This window comes from Poecilia reticulata, chromosome 23, assembly GCF_904066995.2.
Source record: "Poecilia reticulata chromosome 23, P_reticulata-male-v2, whole genome shotgun sequence".
NCBI lineage: Eukaryota > Metazoa > Chordata > Actinopteri > Cyprinodontiformes > Poeciliidae > Poecilia > Poecilia reticulata.
Genome location: NC_088852.1, coordinates 15,371,894 through 15,397,051, shown reverse-complemented (window position 1 = coordinate 15,397,051; position 25,158 = coordinate 15,371,894). Strand labels below are relative to the sequence as shown.

Genomic DNA, 25,158 nt, shown 5'->3' with positions numbered 1-25,158 from the left:
CACATCATCACTAGGTACTTTCTGGTGCGCATGAGAAAACGTGTTTCCTGTTTTACCCATGTCCTCTTAGGAGGTCTATGTGAATACAGTAGTACTGAGGTATTTATACCCAAGATTATCATATTGTGAGATAACAGCCCATTGGTATTCTGGTCTTTCGTTTGTGTTTTTCAAGTGAAACTTTGAAAGCTTCTCAGATTCACAGAAGACTGTATCCAGTCTAACTTAATCTCTGTTAAGTGCTTTGCAAATTATTCCAGTATATCCTTTAAATGCTTTGGATAAAAACTGCAATGACAGCAGCTAACACTGACCGAGTTGTGAGAGTTACCGCTTTACGTTTGGGCCATTGGGATAATCAATTAATTCTTTGAAGCGAAACAACTGGGACCTTTAAAACAGATCATTAAAATGCATCTCAATTAAGACCCGCTGGTGAGGGAAAACTAGCACCGTGTTAGTCTTTAGAGTAGGTAACAGTAAGTAAAGCCAAGCAGGCGATGTTTAGAATGAGTCAACAGATTTTAAGTGGACACCAGCTGTCGGAGGGAGGCTTCACCAGTTTTTGTCTCCATCGCTTTTACATATTATTCTGTAGTCCGGGTCTAAAAAGGCAAACATTCCCAATCCTACTGACTGACCATAATATAAGAAATATCGACCTCAGTGAAGCTGCCCCCCCCCTCCCACCTTCTTCAAATTAAACAATTGTTGTCCAACATTTGTGCAGCAAAAATTATTGCAATTGCTGTTTACACTTTAAAGATACGAAGAAGAAATGTTTCCAGAGGTCATCAAAGGTCAACCATCCCCCCCACACACCACACAAAAACATTTACAAAATCAAATGAAATATGATGTTAAACAACTGGGCTACGTTTGTAATGCTACATTTTTTGCTTGTGCCGTTATTATTTTCAAGATTCAGAAAAAAACAAAAATTCCTCGACTCCACGCTACCAAAATCAAACAAAATTAATATAAGTTAATTGTGCTATGTTTAAGTAAATGTCTGTAGAACAGTTGAATGATGGCATATTTGCTTAATTTTGTAATGTGGCACACACCTTTACTCAGGTGACGTCTGTTTCTGCCTTAACTCAGCTCAGACTGAATCTTCAGAGAAGTTCTGTCATGTTATTTCTGTTGAGATGAAACTGATGTCTGATTGGAAATTATCAGAATGAAGCCCCGCAAAGACCATCGATTCCTTGTTTCAGGGATTATGTAGAGAGCAGTAAAGTACACACAGTTGGTGGATGTTTCAAATAGGAAACATCTGGATGGATTTCCAAGCCACTCCAGAAGCTGTGAGGAATTTTCAGTATGTGGCCTTACCTCAGATGCTCCCGTCTTACCTTGCATGGCTCTCGGTGTCGGATCAAATACACACCGGCTATTCCTAGATGGTGTGTATCAGGTGCTACTTCCTCTGCAGCACGCACCGCAGCTACTCTACTTTAATATTCCTTCCTCCGATATTTTATGTATTTGAACTTAAAGCATTAACGTAGCGTTCTACTAAAATATACCCTCAAGTAAAATCCAATGCAACCGGTAGCTTCAACTGTTTGGTGGACAATTAGTAGAATCCACATGGGTGTGATTGACTCTAATCTACTGCTGATGTTCTGTGAAGGCCTCAGACGTTTGTTAGAGAGCATTAGAGAACAAAAAGGACTAGAGAAGAGCAGTAGGTGGCGCTAAATACAGGAGAATTCTCAAAGAAAACTTCACATTTTCAGATTATTTGCAAAAATAAATGTGAAAACCATCAATTATGTTTCTTCCACACTGAAGTGTGAGGTTTTAACAGTGACAAAACGCAAAAAAGTGAATAGCTGCGCTTCATTTGCCTCTACAAATGAATGCTAACATAATCCCTGTTGATAGAAGCTGTTCCGGTGGGAAAGGGTCATGTTCGGCCTATTTTTGGAAAGTAGGAGTAAATTTCAACCGTGAACCTCTTCCATAAACGTTGCCTTTTCCTTCTGTTCAGCAAAGCAAGCCTCTCTCAAAGAGAAGAAACAGCGAGGTCTCAGAGATAAACCGAAGACGAGACATGTGTAATGTCATGCTGCTGGTAGCTGAATATGATGCCAGGCAGGCCGAGTTCACAGAGGGTGAGGAGATGGGATAACAACCTAAAGGAAGCTGTTCAGCTTTCAGTGTGTCCTTGTAGAAAAACTTTGCAATGTCATGAAAAAAAAACAGCTTGGGAGACAAATGAAGCATGCATCACATTGCTAATATATGATTTATATTCTATCCCTCAATTGCCAAATTCTTGCTAAATCAGGAACGGGTCAGAAACCAGAGTTGGTGCAGCTGGATTCAGCGACTGAAGAAACCAGTCTGGATGAAGGGTTAACAGTCTGTCACTCTGCCCATTTAACACGCCAGCATTCATCTCTCTTAACCGAGCATCTGTCCGTGTCATTCACTTCGAATAAGTGATTAAAAGCTTCCAGTTGGGCAACAAGCGAGCCTGTAATGAGTCCCTGGGCGCTCAGTTTAGGCCGGAAACATTTGAGAAGGGTCAACATGTGCAAGAGAAGCGAGGGTGCCCAAAGGAGTCAAAGCTGGAGAGCAGTTGGCACAGTCAAAACGGAGCATCACTGTCATATCTTTGAAAACGATTATTTTTATCCAGTTACGTAAGCAAATGTACAGAAAACAAAGAAAGATTCCCGAAAGGTTACTTCTAGCTCTAAAGCGATCAATCCACCAAACCAAGAGTCAGCTAGTTGCCTCAGCCTGCCAGGAAGGGGAAGGTGATCAATTCAAAGCAAAGATTAACAGTAAGAGGCAACACAGTGGTGCATCAGTAGAAGCTTGGCTCCTGCTGCGTCTTTCTCTCATCTGGCTGGTGTGCAGCGAACCTACAGATGGGGCCCAGATGAAGCTGGTGGCCTTTAATGCTTTCTGAAAAACCCCCTAAACTCAAACAGGTCTCCTCCACACCCGCTCCAGTCCCGGTTCTGAGGCCAAAATTCCACATCAGTTTGCCTTAAATAACACCGTAGGAATCACTTGTGCTGAGTGGACGAGGTCGTGAGTTCACGTTCACTGTAAGTGAGAGATTTATAGACGCTAGCTGCGCAAAATTGAGCCAAGTCATCACTATTGCTTCTGCTAGGCACTTTAATGATAATCTCTTAGATTAAACGCAGGTTAAAATACGTTGTGATGTTGACTAGTAGTCAACATTAATTTAAGCTATTCAAGTTTTTTTCTCAGAAATTTTTCTTCGCAGAATTTATAGAAGACAAATTTCATGTCAACATAAGTGAACAGAAAATCCTGTGTCGTACACGTAGCTCTACATGGGTTTTGGGTCACGTATTTGTAGCAAACCATAACAGTTCTATTATCTATACCCGCTTACCCAGGTATAATACAGAAACAAACAGAACAAATGATGCACAAGGCAAATTTAGAAATACTAATTAATCCAACAGTTATGTTTTTGGACTGTGGGAAAAAGATGGAGTACCCAGAGAGAGCCTTGGTATGAACAGGAAGAACATGTGAATTCCATGCAGAGAGGCAGAGATTTGGATCCAGGACCTTCTTGTATCAAGGCAGCAGAGCTATCAATGGTGCAGCCAGTTTGATGTAATCAGATGAATATGTTAGTCAAAAGTGGTAATCGTTTTCACACAGGTGACAATATGCATGTGGTTTTATTGCTATTTCAGAACTCCTACAAAAATAGAAAAGGTTACTCTCTAAAGCACTCCACACCAAAGCAGCGCATGAACCCAAAACCACAATGTGAACCAAATCAGGACCTCAAAACTGAGGTGCATACCATGTCATAATTAAAGTGAACTGGTACTCATCATTAACAACCCAATGCGTGTGTGATGACTTGTGCCTGTTCCACTCTTTCTGCGCTACAAAACCACAAAACTCTTTACCTTTCCACATTTAGTATGCATTAACTTAACTGTGACTTATTTCAGTGCACTGCCACAATATGCTTTCACACTAGAGCATTGCATTTTGAAGTAGGCCAAACACAGATAGATGTAATACAAAACAATGGAAAACAACAAAAGGATGTGATGTAACTTCTTTTGGAGGCATGTGTGACTATTATCACCAGTAAGACAGAGTTGATTCCCCTGCTGTACAACCTTCTGCTGACAGTTGTAACATTTCTGCTCTGTAGAAAATACCTAAGTGTTTTTTTTTTCCTGCCATCCTTTGCTGAGATTGCTAAAAGCTTAAAAAGACACACACATACATAAATCCAGATAGTCGAACTGCACTGTCATCTGTACAGCGAGGAAGAGCTGTGCGGTTTGCTAATGATGACTGTCTATAATGAGGAGGATTAGAGTTGTGGGGGTTTAATATTTTTTGCTGAGTGGGTCTCTTGAGACATTTCTATCTGCCATTTTTGTGTTCTTGTGTTTGAGTGAAACACTTGTTATGAAAAAAAGGTTATTTTTATTTTGCTTGTACATTTACTGCAATTCTGTCTGCTGTGCAACTGTCTTATGAGAGGACATGAGGCTTGAAATGAGAGACTGACTGCATACAGATCAGTCTGGATGGTGACTGATTTAAACCCATCGGATCAAAAACTGACAGAAAACATGTAGAAATTGTTATAACATGCATATTCTGTCTCTATATTTGCCCTTAGGAGTGAGTGTGTGCATGCGTGGTGTGTCTGTGTGTTGCCATGTGACGGACTGCCTACCAATCCAGGGTGAACCCTGCCTTCTGGGAAATGACTGCTGGGAACATACACTAGCATAACCCATAGAAGTAATAAAAAAAAGCATAAAAACATTTAAAAATAAAAATAAAACTGTCAATGCTTTTGCATACCACAGTGTTTCTATGTGCCTTTGCCATTTTGTGTAGTTCAAAAAGCCAAGAAATACAGTAAGAAAGAAAAGTAAACTGTAGCCAGAAATCTAATCCTTGCCAAAAACAAAATCAGTTGGTGTGAAAGATTTGACTTGCAAAACAGCAGCAACCATACAAACCCTGGTAAAATGATAATAATAATGGAAATGCTAGCATTAAGAATGAATGATATGTCTGCATTAATATGGTAAAGGGTGACGGTCAACTTTAAACATATTGTTATCTGTCAAATGGGTAAAACTGGGACGATACACGTGGTAATAATTTAAAAGTAAATCTCTGAAACTAAGGTGTTAATTTTACTGTTCTAAGAGTTACATAAGCCCGCTAAGCAGTGAGAGGTGATGAATACATTTTGTTCTGTAGGTAAAGGCACTTTCTACTCAGACGTGCATGAGAGACACATAGTGAACATATAATGCAGCTGCATATAAAGTTTGCTGGTTTTCACTCTCACAGGTCATCAAGGTATAAATCAGCGAGGCTCGTCTTTTCAGCCAAAACAGTGTATTATAAGGCTGACTGTTTGAAAAGCTTGGAGAGACTGTTGACACGGTGCTGGTGTAAGCTCAACAGCTTCCAGCAGCTGCTCACGTTGGCTCCGGTCCACTCACTGGACCGGCAGTGACCGTTACATGCCTGTAGGTCCAGTACCATCATCAAGACCCAATCTACCGCTCAGTGGCAGCTGTTGCTACTGTGATACCTCTGCCGTTGGCTCTTAATCTCTTGGTGCTAGGTTACTAATGGCATGTTTCCAGAACGCACTGCAGCTATGTTTCTTTCTCAGTACAGCATAGACAAGATGTAGCCAGAATATATATGATTATTTCTAGTTGGTGAGAGGTTTTTTTTTTTTTTTTTGGTTCAGTCTAAAGACTAAACATAAAAAATAAACTGGTTCAGATCATGTTTGCACTGTTTTTTACAGCCAAAAACAAGAAATGTCGGTGTATGGAAGACCAATAATGCCAAAATTAATAAATAAAGTCACAATGTCATGGCTAAATAAAGAAATGTGCTCATATTCATTTAAATACTTATCTATTTTTATTGAACCACGGCACTTTTGGTCCTCCATACAGACATCATTATGGTGACAATGAGAAAGAAAGAAAAAGTCCGATCAAGTTTCTGCTAAATTTGTAATTAAGAGATGTGTTTTCACTTTGAATTTGATCATTTCACCATTACTAAGTACAATGATATGTTGTTTTGTTCCACAATCTGGGCCTCTTCAGTTTACACGTTTCTCAACTGCAGTACACACTGTGCCCAAAATAGGGGGTCTGAATTCACCCGCCGCAGCACTGCAAGTGACGTAAATGGCTGATTTGATGTTTGTGGGAGTGTGAGCCGCTTTAGGCTATGTAATGTCTGCTCTCTCATATGGTAATATAGTATTTCAAGCGTCAGCCAGAATCCAGACTATAAAGAGAAGGCTGGAAAGAGGACTGATGTGCTGTGGTATTGCGTTTTGACCAAAGGAAGTCAGAAGGACATTTTTTTTGTCACTATTAAAATTATATGTGATGTCAGAAATTATAAATGAAGACACATCAAAGCCAGAAAATGATTATTCTAACGAGTTATTTCAACTTCTACCATCGGTTCTCTATAGATTTTGGTGAGAGCTTCCCCTCTCAACAGAATGATTTTATTATGACAGCATAGTAAACATATTTATAGTCTGTTAAACCACTGCAAAAACTTTTTTCATTTATTTCTGTGAAACTGATAGCCTGTGCATAGTTTAGACTGATAACTGACACATTTCTAGTGTTTGTCAGAAATGCAAAAATGGGATGAAGCTTGAAGAACAACAGAGAGAGACTTCATTTTCCATCACGATTCCTTTCTAATCAGAATCATGCAGAGAGACAGGATGGTTTGTTCAAGGTGATTTTCAGTTTTAACTTAGTCTGTCATTTGTTCTACTCACATGAAAGCCAAAAACTTGATCTTTAATTTGCTCAGAGTTTCTTCCACATGTCTGCTGTGTCCCAAACATGTAAAAACTGCACACTAAAGTTTTACTGTCAACAGATTCTCCCACCTGAGGAGTGGATCACTGCAGCTGCTGCAGAGTTACCACAAGCCTCTCCATCGCTTCTCTGATTAATGCGGTCTTTGATTGGCCTGTCAGTACAGGTGGACGCCACACTTTGCAGATTTACACTTGTTAAAATTCTCAAAAAAGCATGTTTCATTTTCATTCTACTTTACAATTATGTTCTAAGAAAGTGGATTAGGGTTTGATGTTTTTCTCAAAATTATGATAAAAACGTCAGAATTCTGAGAAAAAAAATATCTAAATCCTGAGATAAAGCCAGATGTCTGAAATTAAAGTCAGAATTCTGAGATTAAAGTTAGAATTTTGAGAAAACAAAGTCCAGCCCTTCACTCCAGCATCATTTAACGTCAAGAAAACAAGCCGCAGACGGTTAAAGTTCCTGCCACAATAATCATACACATGCTCACAGTACATCAGGTGTTTCCTTTCCTCTGCTCCCACACTGTAAGCAACCATGCTTTTCCCAAAGTTTATTTTCCCATGCTGGCAGGACCCTCGGAGCTCAGAGCAGGTGGTGGATCAATAGGCTTAGCAAGTGAATGAGACAAAGACCACACTGCGCACAAATGCACACAGTCGCAAAGTGAGGCCGCCCGGCGCGGCAGAGCTGCAGCAGTCGGGCGGTCTGGTTCCAGCTGTTCCCAACCAGCACCATCACTTTATGTGAAGGCGGCAGGGATGGATCCACCAGCAGAACCCAACAACCGTAAGATCTTCCTTGCCCCGGTTTTTAAATGCAGCCGTCAAGCTACGCTTCCTATACAGCTGGAGGAAGACGAGCAAACAGCTGAAAACTGCTTGCTGTGTGAACTCTGTCGTAAAACAGATGCAGACACATTCCAGCGGAGGGTTTTCACCAGACTTTTATGTCACCTTGTTTAGAGGTAAATGATGTTTGAGCAGGAATCAGCTGTTGACCACCGGAAGACGCACGCTGCCAGAGTTGAACTCCACCGCGTCCCGTTGAGGACGGCAGTTAGTGTCCTTTTAATGGGAGGCAGGCCGATGCCAGAGCAAACCGCTTAGCTATATAAACACTTAGTCAACTCTGGTTAAAGTGAGGGGCAATTATCTCGCAGTGACGACAATGAGTGGTCATAGAGCTCGTCATCCCGTTAGAAAGAGCAGGAATCTGTCACCCGGCCACTAGCATGGACGATATCCTGTATGGAAATGGTGTAAAAGCTACTAGAAGTTGTTGCTGAACTAACAGGATGTGGCTCAGTCTCTCACCGCCAGCCCTCTGAGTCGCTCAGGCAAACTGGGTTTATTGCACAAGCATTCGTACTCATCAAGCTTTTATCACCGTGTTTCACTGCAGCTACAGCTGCAAGCCTGTCAAAGGAATGTTCTTCCAGTCTACATCAAGAGGTTTTAATAAGGTAAAAATGTGGTGGAAAATTTGAAGTTTTTGGCCGACATGCTAAACGCTAACTGTGGTAGAGAACAGCTAACATGACGGTGGCTGCATCATGATGTGGGGATGTTGTTCTACTAGGAACGAGGAAGTTGGTCAGGGTTGGCAGGAAGACAGATGGAGTTTAATACAGAACAATCAAGGAAAAACTAACTGTTAGGCTAAAAGGGAATCATGCTAACGCTACAGTGGACTGGTTTAAATCAGACATGAGGATATAATAGCAGGCAGCGCTAACGTCATTTCATTTATGAAATATATCAACACAAATTAGAGTTTCAATCTGAAGTGGAAGGAAACAAGATTTTCCACAACTTCTTTTTTTAAATATTATCCTGAAAAACATGGCGTTCATATCTATTTTGTCAAGATTCATTTCAACTAACTGTCTTCAGAAACCCTGACTATTATACAGAGGCAACCTCTGTGTAATCTGATCTTTGTATTAATGCAGCTGCAGGATTGTTGGAGAACATTAGAGAAGAGCAGAATGTTGTGAAGATGTCTAGGTATAACGAAATGGATTTCATTTTGGACGTACCATGGAGAACCGTTGCAATCCATTGTTTGAAAATGAAAAGAGTACATCTATCAAAACATGGCTGGCCATCTGAAGAGAGGAGGAGAGAATTTATTGTTCTGAGTTACCATGGAGGAGATGAGGAGATTAATACCTCAGGTGGGATCATTTGCAGGACAGATAATTGCCAGTTTTTGACTCCAAATATGGCTTTCATAGAAAGGTAGCAGAGAGAAACCTCTGAACTCTCACTGCCAGTGAATGTGCTCTGTTCATATATGACCAAAATGTATCCTTCTGGCCGACATGCAGCAAGGTGGCAGCAACCTGCCAAGATACTGGCTTTTCTTCCACAGAGACAGGAGAGCTGGTCAGAGGTCAGTGGAAGATGAATGGAGGAATCCTGGAGGAAAGCCTGTTTCAGGCTGCAAAAGGCTTAAAGTGGGGCAGAGGTTCACCTTCCTGCAGGACAGGAGCTCTGAACGTCCAGCCAGAGCTTAGCAAAAAAAAAAAAAAAAACAGGGGGAGAATTTTGGTCTGAAGAGCTTTGCAGCTGTAGCTGCAGCAGAAGGTAGCTATACTACACTACAAACTATGTATTTTTTTATATTTCTAGTGCAAATATCACACCTGCAAAAAGACCAAACTAACTTTTCAGCTTGTTTAAAGTCAATACTTTAATACTGATTTTTAAAGAGTAGTAGTTCCACTGACCGATTTCTTTTCTCTTATAAAACATTTTTCCCACGTCATAAGTGAATAAAATCTGGCAGTGGAAATATTTTTGCCAATCAAATTTCAGTGATTATTGACTCAAGACACGCTCATTTATCTTGCTGAAAATTTACTTGCAAGTTAATCTTGTTTTACTTGAGGTGTACTGAGATATTTGCACTAGAAACTAGACAACAACACTTGGTAAAATTGAGTGTTTTTGCATTTACGTATTAACTCAAGGTGTGAATAAAACTGTACGCCACTATTAGATTTTATTTATAAAAGAAAATTGGAAATCCACTCTTTTAAACCTAAATGTATATTATATGCTGTTTGTTTACCTGATTTACCAATTTAAAATTACAGGAGGGGAAATTTACATTTCTATATAATTTTCATTGTCAAAAAAAACAAAAAAAAAACATCATATGTTTACATCCTTATATTGACTGAAGGGCTACTGAGCATCACCTATGCTACCTGCTTCTAGAGATCAGAGATTAGACACACAACCCAAGCAGTGAGGATCCCTCATATGATCTTAATTAACACAATTCTTCAACATGATAGTCGACTCACCATTTGCGACTGGCTCCTGGGGCTACCATTGATGTCCTCCACCTTCTCATTCGCTGCATGAGAAACAGAAAGAAGACGTGAGAGTCCATCCTGAGCCGCAACATTCTAGCGGTCACCTCATGTGTGGAGGTGAGCGAGTGTACGGAGCAACGTCTGGGAGGCAAGGCTGCCTAATTCTTCAGCTGCTGTGCAGAGTTACTGACAGGCCTGCTTGGCCTCATTGTCTGGTTGGGGTGAGCAGGGGAGGGTAAAGTTTCAATCCAAGCAGAGTGAGAGAGAGAGAGAGAGAGAGAGAGAGAGAGAGAGAGAGAGAGAGAGAGAGAGAGAGAGAGAGAGAGAGAAAGAAAGAAGTGAGAGAATGTGAGAGACAGACGGCATGAGAAAGAAAAGCTTCATGCATAATAGACAGGAAAATATGCTTGTAGGTCTGAGAAACAAAGGAGGAAGTCCAAAGAACAAAAAAAATGTTTTGAAAGGTGAGGGTGACGCAGGAAAAAAAAAAAACTAGAGCAAAAAAGAAAAAAAAAAACAATGAGTGGGAGAAACTGTTCTAAACGATGCTGAGAAAAAGATTATGTAAGAGCCACTGCTGCGAGGACGCAGTCTATTTACACATTATTTATCACTGAGGACTTTCGCAGCTCATTCAGACTAGAAAACAACAAGTTTGTGCGACTGCCTGCGATGCGGCCGCAGGCTCACTCCATTCATGACAAAGTTGATTCATTTAACCGAAACCACCTGTAAGGCTGCAGTTTACATTTGCCAAACAAAGACGCCCGTTAGTAAAATTTATACTGCTGTAAAGCATCACGCCTCTTCATCCAATCGTGATGCCTCACACATTGCCTCAGAAGAGCTTTTCTTTGAGTAAAACACTGGAGTGAGCTACTTAAAAGGCAAGAGCTAAATCCCAGCGTTACAATCTGGCTCTAGGGGCAATGCATGAGAAAAAAATCAACAGGAATGGAGCTGAAAATTTGTGTGAGACTGAACAATGTCAGCCAGATATCGTGGTATTCACCTTCAGCACACAGTTTGGGCTCTAGAGACTCTCTTACTTTGGAGTATCCCTGGAAGAGAGGTGTCAGGCAGGTGTGGGAATCCTCAGAAGTCCAAAACACAGCTTCTGAGGTATTGCGTCATTGCAGCTTTCAGTTGCAAGAGAGAAAGATGTGAGTGTTGTTATCCACTGAACATTAGCTCAGGTTACGTGGCCTTGTTGAAGTCTAAGGATGGTGTCCCACAATGACCGCCCTCTTGGCAGGAGGTATCCCAATCCGCCAGTCCCAAGGAGTCCTCGAGGAGCCACCTAGTGAGGTGTAACTTGGGAAAACTGTATTTTTGATTTGTATCCAACCATTTCTAAGTTGTACGTCATACACACAACGTCCATAATGTTCACCAAGTTTGCCTATAAGGGCACTTGGTACCAGGTCAAGGGTGGGTAAATCCAGGTCTCGAGTGGCGGTGTCCTGCAACGTTTAGACGTGTCTCTGCTTCACCACATTTGAGTGAATTAATAAGGCCATTAGCAGGACTCTGGAGAACTTGACGATCTACTGAGGTGGTACATTAGCCATTGGATTGAATTGTGTTGGACAAATCTAAAAGTTGCAGGACACCAGCACTCAAGGACTGGAGTTGCTCACCCTGAACCAGGCAATCTTAGGCCAATGGTCAGTGTTGGACTTGTTTTGTGAGACCTGAGGTATGGTGTCTTTAACAATCAGATAAACCTGGTAGTTTATCAGCACTTGGTAGAGACATGTGCATGAACTAGGACTGTCTGCCAGAAAACCAGCATTTGGAGGACATTGAATTTGCAAGTCGGAAATCTCATGTTCCAGCATAGGTCACATTCAGGGCCTCTTTTGCATCTGTGGCCTGCAAATTCTTTACTCCCGTCACGGAAGCAAGGCACCAGCAAGGATAGAAGCTGTCACACTCAAAAACAAGATCCTTACGGCTTGGTTATCACTGGGGACCCCTGATAAGTATGACACTATGAAAAGTATGTACAACACAAACTTTTACGTCTCTGCAACACTTTTCATGTAACGCAAATTATTTTCTGCATGGAGGTTTCTCTAACACCCAACTGTGGAAGTCCTGGTCCCCTATGACGTGAGATGAAGCGATGAAAACGCTGTGACGGGGTTTCACTGAGAGAAATGACTGAAACAAGATTACAGCTCTGTAACTGTAATCTCTTTAACCAGCCTTTTCCAGAGGTAATCCTATTACAGTGAGACACTGTGCGGTGAGTACTGGTAAGTTGTTCCAGAGGAAGGAATGAAAAGGTTTCATGATAAAGTTAGACAAAAACTTGGGGACCTAGAAAGAAACTGATATAGTAAGCGAAAAAAAAAAAAAAAGAATGCCAGAGAAAGTAAAGGGACAGAAAGAGAAGCAGAACGAGGAGAATGAGCTACAATGGGGGACACATGCATTAATTGAAGGGGTGTATAGATCTCTGCTGCTGCAGCTCCTCCAGCACCCAAAACAAAGGACAACTGCTGTGTTTTGGCCCCGATATCAGACTGTTACACCAGCCAACTACAACAGAGACCGAACTCAGTGTGTATGTGTGTGTGGGTGGTCGCTCTATTCACCATAGAGAACTAAACTATAGTGTCTTCAAAGTGCGTCCTCATTACAATTAGCTGTATTTATCTGTTAAACGACACATTTCACACGGTCGCCTACCTATGATTTGGATGATCTGCGCCAGCAAGACTCCATCGGTGACGTCCTGGCTCAGGTCTTTGATGAGGCGTGGACAGCCGGACTTGGCCAAGTAGTGGTTGGCCCAGTCTGTGTATATCTGCAACACCAGGACAAAACACACTGTTAGTACATTTGGGGCTGTCAAGCACTCAGTGCAGGGCTGGCGAGTTCTGAGAAAGGTTGGGACAGAAGTTAGACCGGAGAAGGCGCCTAAATCCTTGAGAGCAATCCCAGTAAATCCTTAAAAAAAATAAATATTAGGAGAGGTCAGAAGTTTGCATACGCTCACAGTTAAGATTCTGGGGCTTTTTATGAAGTAGTTGAGACAATCATTTAGTTAAAAAAAAACAAAAAACAAATAAGAATTGGGTTCGAGTGTTCTCAGAGTCTCAGTGTCAAAATGTTAGGGGTAAATGTCCACACTATTCAGAACAGGCTAACATTAAACATGTGGAATGGCAAAGACCTCATGTCTGTTCAAAACTAATAGACCATGCCTGAAAGAAGGGTCTGTACAAGAGAGCTAGGATGTTCTATCATTTCTTTCAAAGGACAACTATTCATTCTAAATTACAATACAAGCTCACCAATGGCTCCAAAAACCCTCATTTCTCTGCACCTCACATTTCACTAACAGTAGGGGCGTACTGAATACTAATTGAATTTAAACATGTGCATCTGTTTTCAAAAACAATTACCAGTTAAACTTCGTATTGTAGGGCACCCTGCATCAAAATGGCTCAAATGCGTCATTAAAAGCCCATAACTAATATGAAATTCATGCCCATTCATGAGTGAATGTAAACCTCTCAGAAAGCGCTTGTGGCGAATAGAAGTAAAAAACAAACGTCTGGTTTGAGCATAAATAATTCTAAGCCACCACAAAGCTCGGAATAAATAAAGGAAAATGTCAAGAGAGGAGAAATACACGCTTCTGGATTTATTCCTCAAGCCTCTATTATCCTCAGAGATATCAAACAACATTTTATCCGTGCTGTTTGCACCAACAGCGTCCAGCTCTCTCCATCCGTCTTTCAGGTATTCTGGTAGATGATGTGCCAGGCAGTGCCGTCCAAACAGGGTCCTGCACTTCCTCACAACTCAAACACAAATATTTGATCAATCTTTGATTCTCCAGACTGCACCGAGACCTGCGCTGGTTCTGATCTTTATCATAGGGATGAGTACATGATTTCATTAAATGCTCAGATGTTATATATATATGTGAATAGGACAACCTGCATGGACTGGAAACATACAGCACTTTACGGACATCCACATTTGTTGATGTCAGATGTAGAACAGCCTAAAATAAAATGTTTTATTGCAACAGAATATTCCTGCACACAAAAAATGTTAACTTTTAGTTTGTGTAGTTATTTATGGGAGGGAGGAAGGATCTACCCCTAACCTGAGATAAATATGATTTAAGCTTCTTAAATTTATATTATATATTTTTTTTTTAAATTCAGAGGCTCTTATAAACTCAGTTAATTTATGACGTGTAGCCTGGTTCCAAGAGTAAATTGTGATCAAAATCACATTTAGCCTAAAAGAGCTTGACCAAATTAATCAGCTATATGCCAAAGCTTAAGAAGAGTTCCTTTTAGTGTCCAAAAACTCTTTATCCAATTTAGACACTTCTCCATAACAACCCCAAATAAAGCAAATTTTGTCCAATGAGACCATGAAAATCTCTACAAACACCAAAAAAAAACTGAAGGCATAAACTGCCATGTCTAGATGAAATCATGTGTGATTTTTATTTATTTAGTTACACTATCAAGCAATCGTCTGCGCGGCTCAACTAGGTTCTTCTCGACTCCCAAGTGGTTCGGGTCATTTTAAATTATAACTGAGTCCCAGCTCTGTGTGGTTGGGTCATAGCAGGTCAGTCCTAGAGTCCAGAAAGTAATGTGACGTGATTTCCATGTGATACCAACACAACAAGCACAAAAAGCGCTGCACCTGGTGTCGTCTTCAATGTTGCCAGTCAAGCTGTACTGAGCAGATACTAATGTTAAAAGGCTAATTGTTTATTATAGCTTTTTAAAGCCACCATTCATAAAAAAGCTGACATTATTTCCCCTCATACTGTTTAATAGTTGTAATTCCATTTATTTTGATGCCAAAGGAAGTGCCTGAGTGACCACAGTTTTCTCCAGGTGTTTGGAGGTTAGAGTCGGTTTTAGCTTCCCTTAACTTACGCTAGGCACATCACATCAGTCAGCTGTTGTTTCTTTTACTAAACAAAAGACAGTCAGCTGTTTGGACATTTGTGAAATATATTTCTTTAGTAAAAAGGTATTCAAGCTAAGCTTTGCAACAGGCTAACAATATGCTCTTTATTGTGCCAACAAACATGCTAACTATTGTTAGGGCAGCTAACACTGCTAGCTAGTTAGCTAACATAAGTTAAACTTCCACAGGTAAATCACACAGAGAAGGATGGTCAATAGGAAGTATCAAGTTTTCTTTTTAAAAACTGAAACTGTCACGTGGCTATGCTATTTTTTCTGAAACATGTTCTTGTGTTTTTCACACATCCTTAATTATGTGTCTGAAAAATATACTTTACAAGAAATCAGAGGATAAATGTCTTATAACCCCCCCCCCCCCCCCCCATGAGAAGCAAGGGCTTTTTCCTGCTACACCATCCCAAATGGTTGAGATTTCCAGAGAAACTGCCACATAAAACCTAACCACTTCTCATGATGAAATAATCTTTTCCCCCCTCATAAACCACACACACTGCTCTCAATTAAAAACACTTCTATCCTGCTTTTTTCTGTTTTCTTGGAAGCAGGAAGTTAGCTCATTTAAAGCTGCCCTTCTGCAGGATTTTTAATCTGATGTGGTTTGGTTCAGGGAATTTCTTTACGATAAGTAGTAAAGTGTAGGCGTGAAAGAAAAAGTAAAGAATTAACAGGTGGGAGTCACATTTCAACTTACAGGAAGGAAAATAAATAGCAAGAGATTTATAGAGAAATACAGAAATAAGGGAGGCGCCGATCATTAGGTCAGAGATCAGAATCTGACCATTTTCTCCTTAGCAACCTAATTTATAATTTGACTGATCAAATTTTAAAATAAATAAACATTTTTGCATTTTTGTTCAGTAAAAATCTGAAAAATAATAGAGAAATACGCTAAAATTGATCATTTAGAATAATTAATAACGCTTTGTTTTTCTGTTTGATTAATCATTTCTAACCGCTATCAAGGAAGCTGCAAAAGTTTGTGGCTAATGTTCATATTTTGCTACACCGTCAATTAAAATGAAAATAAATACGATTGCTGAAGCTGTAGGTCCTGAAAGTTGGAATCAGCCAAAGTGGATTCAAAATTATGCATCCATCAGTGACTGCCAGACGCATGTCTAATACAGACACAGAAAATAAGAAAATATGTTCAAAACGTCTGACCAGCCTGAACCAGTGACTGGCCATTTGGAAGCTCAAAAATAAAATCTTTTTCTGATTTGTGAACACACCATACTGAATCCTTCCACACAGAAAAGTGTTTCTGTGTGGAAGCTCTAACACAGTGAGGTGACTTTTAAAAAACAGAAAAAATAAACCTTATTACAGTGACTGCTCTTTCACACAGTGTGACATCACCTCTGCTTCTGAGGCAACTATGTAATGATTGGTCATGACCATGAATGTGCTTCTTCAGTCTTCTTATCTTGCAGTTCTAACCAGAACTGGAACTGGCTAAAATCTGTATTAACAGGAAACGGACAAAATCCTAATTTGGGTAAAAAAAAGGTTTGGATCAGATCAAGCACCTCGGTGTAAAGGACTAGAAAAACAATCCTAAAAAGTTTGTTTGTAGCAAACTTGGCAGCAAATTTTATTACATTTTGTCCGCTCCTTGTTCTCTTTTTCTGTAAAGCAGAAAAGAGAACAGTAGTGCTTAGTAAGAGCATGTATATAGAAGCTAGAGTTTGCGACTGCTCCCTCAGCAATGGTGAGCGTGGACTCGTTGACCCCAGTGGAACAGTTCATACATTACTTTATTTGCTTTTCTTAAATGTACATGTCAGAACATTTCACCTAATCATAAAGAAACACAGATGTATTTCTGTAAAAACACTGAAAAAGGGCTAAAAGAGCAGTTTGTCAGACCACAGAAAACACAGATTCAGCAACTTTTCCAAATCTACAGCATGTCTTGGCATTTTCTCCCTCCGCTCCACAAGCAAAAAAAGCAGAAACTAAACTTCTGTTGCATGCATTTCCGCAGCTTAAAACATGCAGAAGCTTCCTCGAGCTGAGACCTTTAGAACCCGTCGCCTCCTACTGTCCCCCCATACCGGCTCACTGAGCCACTCACGTCATGGCCCCTCTGCACTCATTAACCTATCCTGTCAGGATCCCGATCGCTTTGGGAAGCAGAAGCTGGGCGCTGTGACTCAGGCGAAACATCAGCAGCAGCTTCAGAGATGCTGACTGGGAGAACTGACATCATACACAAACACACTCCACACAAAAACACAATCTGCAAAAGCATCCCCCACAGCTGCTCTGACACAAGTAAAAATTCTCACTCTCCCTCCCCTCGGCCAGTCTTTCCTCCTTTCTTTCTTTCCTTCTTTTGGCAGCCAGAATCAATCAGCAGAAGTCCAGTGTCTCTCCCCGCTGGTGTTTTTCCTCCCTGATGCAGCATGGAGTACCTCTCTTCTTTGACTCTACCTGCTCTGCAGACCCGTCCCCCTCAGCGCCAGGGATCCCAAACGCTGGCAAACAGCAGCCTCTTGCCCCGTAGCAAATAAACTGCCTCCCACCGTCCTGATCACAATGCAGTGACTACAGCTACGCAGGTATTATTGGCAGAGATATGTAGTGGCACTGCTTGGCCTCTGGAGGGAGCCAGGTAAAAGGAGGAACAGATTGCTGGAGTAAGAGGAGAAGAGACTGGAAAAAGAGATGAAGTCACTCCAGCCAGCTGGACTTATTAATGCGCTTCTGCTGAATGATTGTTAATGTATGGGCTCTTTAATCAGGGCATCCTTCCAGTGCGAGCTGATACATTAGGAGTTAAACTCTGTTTCAGGAGTTGGAGCATAAATATGATGGCTGAGATGACATTTAGCTGTTTAATACCGTTTGAACGAGGACGAGTCTTCTGCGGCCGAGCTGGCTCGAAAACGTCCACTTGGCAACGGGGTTGCTCCCACATGGGTACTAAATGTAATTAAAGACAACATGGAGCTGCATTAACCAAATGAGCGATGAGCCAAGTGAATCAATAGGACCGCAATGTGATGGAGCTTCCTCTGCAAAGTCTTCCACTTTGCAAAAGCGGAACTAATTGAAGGACTGGAAGAGCCGGCCCGGATCCGATGGCTATGTCACTGTCAGCACAGTTTATGGAGGGCGGGGGCAAACAAGGTAGCCAGAGAAGTTCATCTGACAGATGGAATCCATCTGTGACAGTTTGAGTGTGTGTAGATTTCAGCAGCAGAGTTGGCAGGGTAATATATTTACAATATATGGCTCCAAAGGGGATGAAAAGAAATTAGCTTCGTACTTGTTTTCACAAATCTAACTCTCTGATTATCAACGGTTGATCGAAAGCATAAAAGGGATTTCATAAGACAATGTGGACATTTGTGGAAAAAGTTGAACTTAATCAATCAGTAGTTTGGAGGGAGTTCCTAAGTTTTGGGGGGATTTGGTGTTTTATGATGTACAAACAGCAGAGATGCAATTCCCACATGACGACATCAGGTTTAAACACAAATATGTTTGTGGTAACACTCTCCAGAGCTACCTAAGTACACTGAAATCCAAAGGTCACATATGGCATAAGCAGGGAGATGTTCTTTGTTGTTGGGCCAGCTTGTCAATCACAGCTGATCCTGCAGAGTTCGCTAAACACATCTGGGACTGAAGGAATGAAACACATATTTATGAGACCAATAGAAAAATGTCATGCACGTTTGAGAAATCGTTAACTAAATTAAAGTGAAGACAAAACCTTTCAAGTCAGCAAAGGGTGGGAATAGTCACTTTTATATAAACAGAATCAAAGACGCAGCTCCAGAAAACACGAAATGACTGAGCCGAGACAGATGCAATATTTCCTCAGGCCCTACTGAATGTCAGCGAACCTTTTGCATGGAAAAGCGATTTGCCATGCATGTCTGTTTTGAGATCCTACTGCATATTTAAGCAAAAGCTTTCACTTAAGCCACTTATACATTCATTGAGCTTGCACAATGCCAGAATTTGGACGGCCATTATGTTTCGCTATAACCACAAGAGCAGCTGATGCTGAAGCAAAGACAAATCTGTCCTGTTCTGTCAGGGCTGCTGCCGACCAAATGACTAGAGTCAAAAGATAACGGAGGGTGGCGGACATGCTGCTAAAAGCTGATGTGTTGCTTTCTCATACCAGGATCTGCCAAGATGCTCTGTCAAAAAAAGGACATAACTGCATGGCTGTGGGAAGTTTAAGCACACAGTCTATGTTGGATGTGTTTTCATTGCGTCTCTCAACACTGATCCTCTGCGGTGCTGTAGGAACAGACAGCCAAAGAGCGCAGAGGTGGAGAAAGCTGGTAACAAAAAGCGAATTAAATTGAGACGACATAAACAGCTTGAAGACAGATGAGCACAAACACGATTTGGAAACAGACAGCAGAAAAGCAGACAGGAATATTGATAGGGAATTTGTCAGTGAGTAAGATGTACAAATCCCAAGCATTTTCCCAGACAGCTAACTTTTAACCAATGTACCTATTAGTTTCCATCATCTCCTGCCAGGAAAATGGCTGTATGATGTCTCATCACTCTGTTCCATGGTGCCAGCCTGGTAGAGAAATTCAGGCCTGAACGTCTAACTGCAGAACTACTGAAGGACAACATGAACCAACACAAGTTACACTTAAAACTGTCCGCTTTTCACACGGACTACAGAAAGTTTTTCTTTTTTATGAATTAAAAACAGGTTTGGTTTTGTTTGTTTTTTGTTTTATCTCTGCCTGTTGGCAGAGTAGTGTGCAAACCAAGTATTAATAGAATTAAATTAAAAATGGGGCAGAAACATTTTCTCAGCACACAGTACAGTGTTTGTGGATTCACCTAGTCACTAATTTTTCAGGGGAAAAGTCATCTGGCCCTTTAATAGTTTTGTTGGTACATCCACTCTATGAAGACTGGCAGAGGTCTTAAATACTCAACACTGACAAAGAACATTCAACCGTGTTTAATGTTGGGAAAAATCATTGCAAACTAATCCAAATTGATAGGCAGTGACAACTGCTTCTCTAAGGGCCGTGTTTTTAGCTCCTCACTTTGGCATTGTGTTTACACACATTAGCTTTATCCAGATCAGCAGACAACCAAAAGATCTGCTTTTTCAGATGATTGACATGAAACCATTACTCATGTTTTTACCACAGAACTTCATTTTAAAAAACATCCCCAAACTCCAGCAGCAATTTGAGCTACAGTAGCTCTTCTCTATAACAGGACCACTCAGGGCGGCTATTGCTGCCCTACGATTCACCACGGTTCCTTCCTTCCTCTGACTCCTTTTCGATAGATACTGACCACTACAGAGCTACAACACCCCACAAGATTTGGACATTGTCTGATTTAGTTGTCTTGTCATTGCATGCTGACCTTGGTCAACCCAGTTCAAATTCTGTCCCAGTTGTCTGCTTCAAACACATCCATCCGCATTGAGGGCAAAATGTTCACCACCTAACACATCCCACCCACTGATAAGTTCCATAAAGAAGAGGTAATCATAGAGCTGGGAAATAAATCAATCACAATGTATATTTCAACGAACACACAATCAATATCAGTAGATAATACGTCCGATAGAATTTTCAATTATTTTCACTGATCTGCTGGAGATGTATGAAGAGGAAAGGATTTAGACACTCGACCTCTGACAGTGAACTAAACAAGGTTGGTGGCATCAACTGAGTTTGAGAGTGGATAAAACAGGAAAGATCATGCCACAAGTTTGGCAGTATTTCAGATATTTAAACGAAGAAACGAATCAATGTATCTATATCGACTGACGTGAAGCCCTTATAATTTGACAGCCATATAGTCCAGCTCTAGATAATTAGTGTTATTTCAGCTATCAGCAGTCATAATGCCTGATCAATGCGGACGTTTCAGGGTAGGTTTATATCTGTAATGAACACAAACAACATGTCATTTTACTATGGTAACGCAGTGTGTCTGGCTTTGAGCCCGTCATTCAGAAACGGCAACCATAAGCTTCATGTCTGCTTCCTCTCTCTGACTGAATGCTTCATAAACCCCTTCATCCTTAAGCAAAAAGAGCAAAAGGAGACTGCTTATCATCCCCAATCCAATTTGGCTCTGACCAGCAGAGAGGACAGCATGCAGCCCTGGCCAGCTGTTATGACCAGGAAGCAGGTATTCCACAGACGTTACACATAAAGGGAAGCATGCAGAGAGGCCGTTGTTAATTACCTGTTCGGCTGCTCGCTTACAAGGCGAGCTGCTTAGATCACCAGCCGACCTCACTCTGCTGGTTTACAGCCATAATTGAGGGGTTTGTGTCGGATGTTCTTGTTCGGAGGCCCCAACGAGCATGCAGAGGCTTCCGGCTGACACACGTCTATTCCGGGATGCCACTGGGGCCCTCTTTCAGACCTCTTTAATCTCCTCCCGCTCAAAACGCACGCAGATAAATCACAAGACTAAATCACATAAATCACAAGCTTCATTTTGCATCTCAGGCTGCGGCGCGTCAGTCTACGAGTTTATGTACGGCCGTAGACGCCTGTAAACAGAAAACGACCTGGGCGTCACATCCATCAAGTGGCTTCCACCTCCGGGAGGGTTGGAGTCCTGCTCCGAACAGATTCCGATAAAAACTAAATGATCCGGGCACGGTGCTCGCCTGAGTGACTCACTGCTGATCTGCTCAGATTAGTCACACTTCCTCACAACATCTGACTGGATTACTGTCCATTAGATCAAGATGACTAAGATTAAAAGAGCTAGGTTGAAAACACTGAAAGAGATCCAAAGGGATCTGACCAAGAAGAGGTTGGATCTATGAAAAATCTTGAATTTGTTTTGAATAAAGGTGGAAAAAAGCGATTTGTACATGCCTGGTATCAGGACCGTACAGATGGATTGCCTGACAGGCTGTAGGAGCAGCTCTTTGCCACCGTGCCATAGAACTGCTAAAATCTGAGCCAGGTATTAGTCGCCCCGAACATAACGAGTTCTCTTCAGCATGGAGCCCATTTACTAGTCCATTTGTATGCAGCACACAACACGTGTCTGTTTGGTTTCTGGCCTGACAGCCATCTGTTTGTTAAGAAACTAATGACTGTAGATCACAGGATTAATGGCTTTGTGATTGGGGGACGGTCAGGCTGCCAGAAGCAGCGGCCTGTTTTTATTAACTGCCCTTTCGGAGGACGTGGCCAAGGCACAGCCGCTCCGCCTGGACAGCTAGCATAAGACTATTCTGACTGCAAAGCAGATGAATGTTTGATGGGCTGACAATATGAGCAAACAGCAACAAAACATGTCGACTGACCTGTTTGACATTGGGTAAAAACCTGAAGTTTTAAACATGGCACATAGAAATGGAGGAAAAAAAGTTTTTTTTGTGACTGAGTTCTTCTAACACAATTCTCTTAAAGCTCTTTACTGTTTTGCTGGAAGGTGAACTCCGTCCATCTTCCTGTAAACACTGACCAATTTCCCAGTCTCTCCTGAAGAACATCATCCCCACTGTATGATTCTACAGATGTAAATATGCTTACAGTCCACAAAGTCCAGTTCAAGTCTCATCTGATCAGACCAGACCACCTTAGTCCTCTTGTTTGCTGTACCCCTTTCAGTTGAGGACTTTGAATGGGTTCATACTAATCTTCCACAAAGGTCAGATGTGCAGAGTGTAAGTCTAAAAGGGTTTTCTACCCCTCCTAAACTGTCATCTCTGTTTCTCCACAGTTATGCTGGCTGTAACTCTCACTACTACCCTTCAGTTGCACTTGGCAGCAATAAGTTGGTCTCCTTGGCATCCTCTTTCCATTTCTGATGGCTTGAGAACAGCTCTGTAAGATGTTTAAAGGTTGGGATATTATTCTACCCTGCTCCAGAGGTCACCGAAATGGGGTTAAGGAGGATATTTCTGAGGACAGATGGCTACACTCTTTACAATGTTTCAATGTAAAGAAGACTTAAATGCACACTAATGCCACATTTTGCAGATTTCTACCTACAAAAAATTCTCAAAACCATTTACTTACTTTTTAATTATGCATTACCTTACATTGGTCTATCATACAAACTCCAAATGCTACAATAAAATTTGGGGCTCAAAATACAAAAAAGGTTATAAGTAAAACAAATATTTTCTGATGTTTTCTTTGTGATCTTTGACCATCAAGAATCATCAAAATGTATTAAACTTTTAACTAGTAAAAAAAGGGTTTTGTTAAATATTCCTCTTCAATAAGACAGCCAAACCTGTAAAAGATTCATATTCCCAATATCACGTCTGCCACCACTGCACACTTGACAGTTTGTTTCAGAGGTCGTCCAGCAGAGGGCTCCAAAACACCAACAGTCATCCAGAAGGCCAGTCGACACATTCCGTCTTCTGTGGTGTCGCTGGATGCTGAAAAGCAGCTGAGGGTCGCACGACTGAACTTAATGAGTCACTCAAGAATCATCTGAATTATGGTTTGAGAGCGAAAACCAGAACTGCCCGCCACTTTAAAAGCCTACTGGCTTTGGCTCTTTGGTTAGTAATGAGGCATATTTCCCAGAGTTCACAGCAGCCAGAGCATATAAACCAGATTTCCCATCTTGAACTTAAAGGGAACATATCAATGAAATCCAAATGAATATCTGGGCTGTGCATTTATAGGATGTCCAAAAAAGGCTTTTATAGCATCAAATCCTAGATGATGCTGCCACACTTGAATATCAGATTAGATATATCATCTATTTTAAGTACTAGTCAGAAGGAGTAAACAGTACAGCACCAAATCAAACAGAACCGCCGTACCTGAACTAATTTAGCATCACTATCAGTTTAGCCTCTGGGGGCTATGATTCAGTTTGAGAAATATAATGAACAGGTTGTGGCCAATGAGGCGAGCATGGAATTTAAATTGCCGTACAGCGCAGTCAATCCATTTTTAACCGTCTTAATCACGTCTTGCTAAGTAAGTGGATCAACGGTTTCCTGGAGCTTCGTTTTCTCTCATGCCCCGGTGAGTTACAACTGGCATGTGAGCACTGACAGCGCAACACAGAGAGGTTTGTCGTGGCAGCCCTAACCCAACATGTGGCATTTATTTCAAGCGAGTTAGGAAATGAGGAAAAGCGTATAATTAAATTTAAGGGTGACACCACAGTAGTTGGACTCATTCAGAGGAATGATGACTCAGTGCAAAGGGAGGAAGTCAAACAGCTAGAGGGCCTCTGCAGAGACAACAACATGGTGCGCAACAGGAAAAAAAAACCGAAGGGTATGATTATTGACTTTACACCCCTTAGCATCAGAAACTATGTTGAATATTTTAGCTGCAATACAGCCAACACGAAGGTCCTGCAAAGAACAGAAATGAGAGCTAAAAAGGTAATTGAAGTGTCCCCAGTCTGTGTTTTTTAGCTGCTGCAGGAACAGGGGTAGAAACGTTAGAGATTCTTCACACCCTCTCCATGAATATCTTGACCTGCTGCCATCAAATAGCATTTCAGCATCAAATTCAGAGCTGTCAATCTGCTACACAGCTTTCTAACAAAAACATTCCAGCCTAATTGCACTTGTTGCACTCATTCTGTGTGTGTTGGTGTATTTGGTTTGTGCAGTCATGTAGAGCAGTTTGAGAAAATCAAATTCCACATTTGTACTTAACTGCGAGTTTCTGTCCAGGTGAAATCTGATAGGGGGGTTAACAGGTGTTGGTGTGATATCCGATAAACTGGGGTGAGATTCTGATTCTGGGTTGAGAGAAAGAGCATCCTGATATCAATGGAAAAGGACCTGCAGGTGATGGGGAAAAAAATATCCTGGTCATTAATTCACTTAATGTGGTAATCGAGTCATTAATCCCTCAGTGTGGTCAGCATGGCTCCACCACTTGAAGCCGAATTCAAGCAATCCATGTTCAGCAACAGCATCAGTCATCAACCACTGAGCATTACAGCAAGAGAATTAACACATAATGACTCACTAATGGAGTCATTAGAAGGATCATTC

The 25,158-nt window shown here is 41.3% G+C and overlaps 1 protein-coding gene across 17 annotated transcripts in view; it reads right to left on the bottom strand.

Moving 5' to 3' along the window:
• The window catches only part of nav3 (neuron navigator 3), a 381,588-nt gene that overhangs the window by 106,285 nt on the left and 250,145 nt on the right, over positions 1 to 25,158 (bottom strand). For all 17 annotated transcript variants that reach the window (XM_008401340.3, XM_081603798.1, XM_017302697.2 and 14 more), the window contains 2 exons: positions 12,904 to 13,021; positions 10,195 to 10,247 (listed from right to left, as the gene is read on the bottom strand). In XM_008401340.3, the coding sequence (XP_008399562.1) occupies positions 10,195 to 10,247; positions 12,904 to 13,021 (171 nt within the window). The remainder of the gene's footprint in view (positions 1 to 10,194; positions 10,248 to 12,903; positions 13,022 to 25,158) is intronic.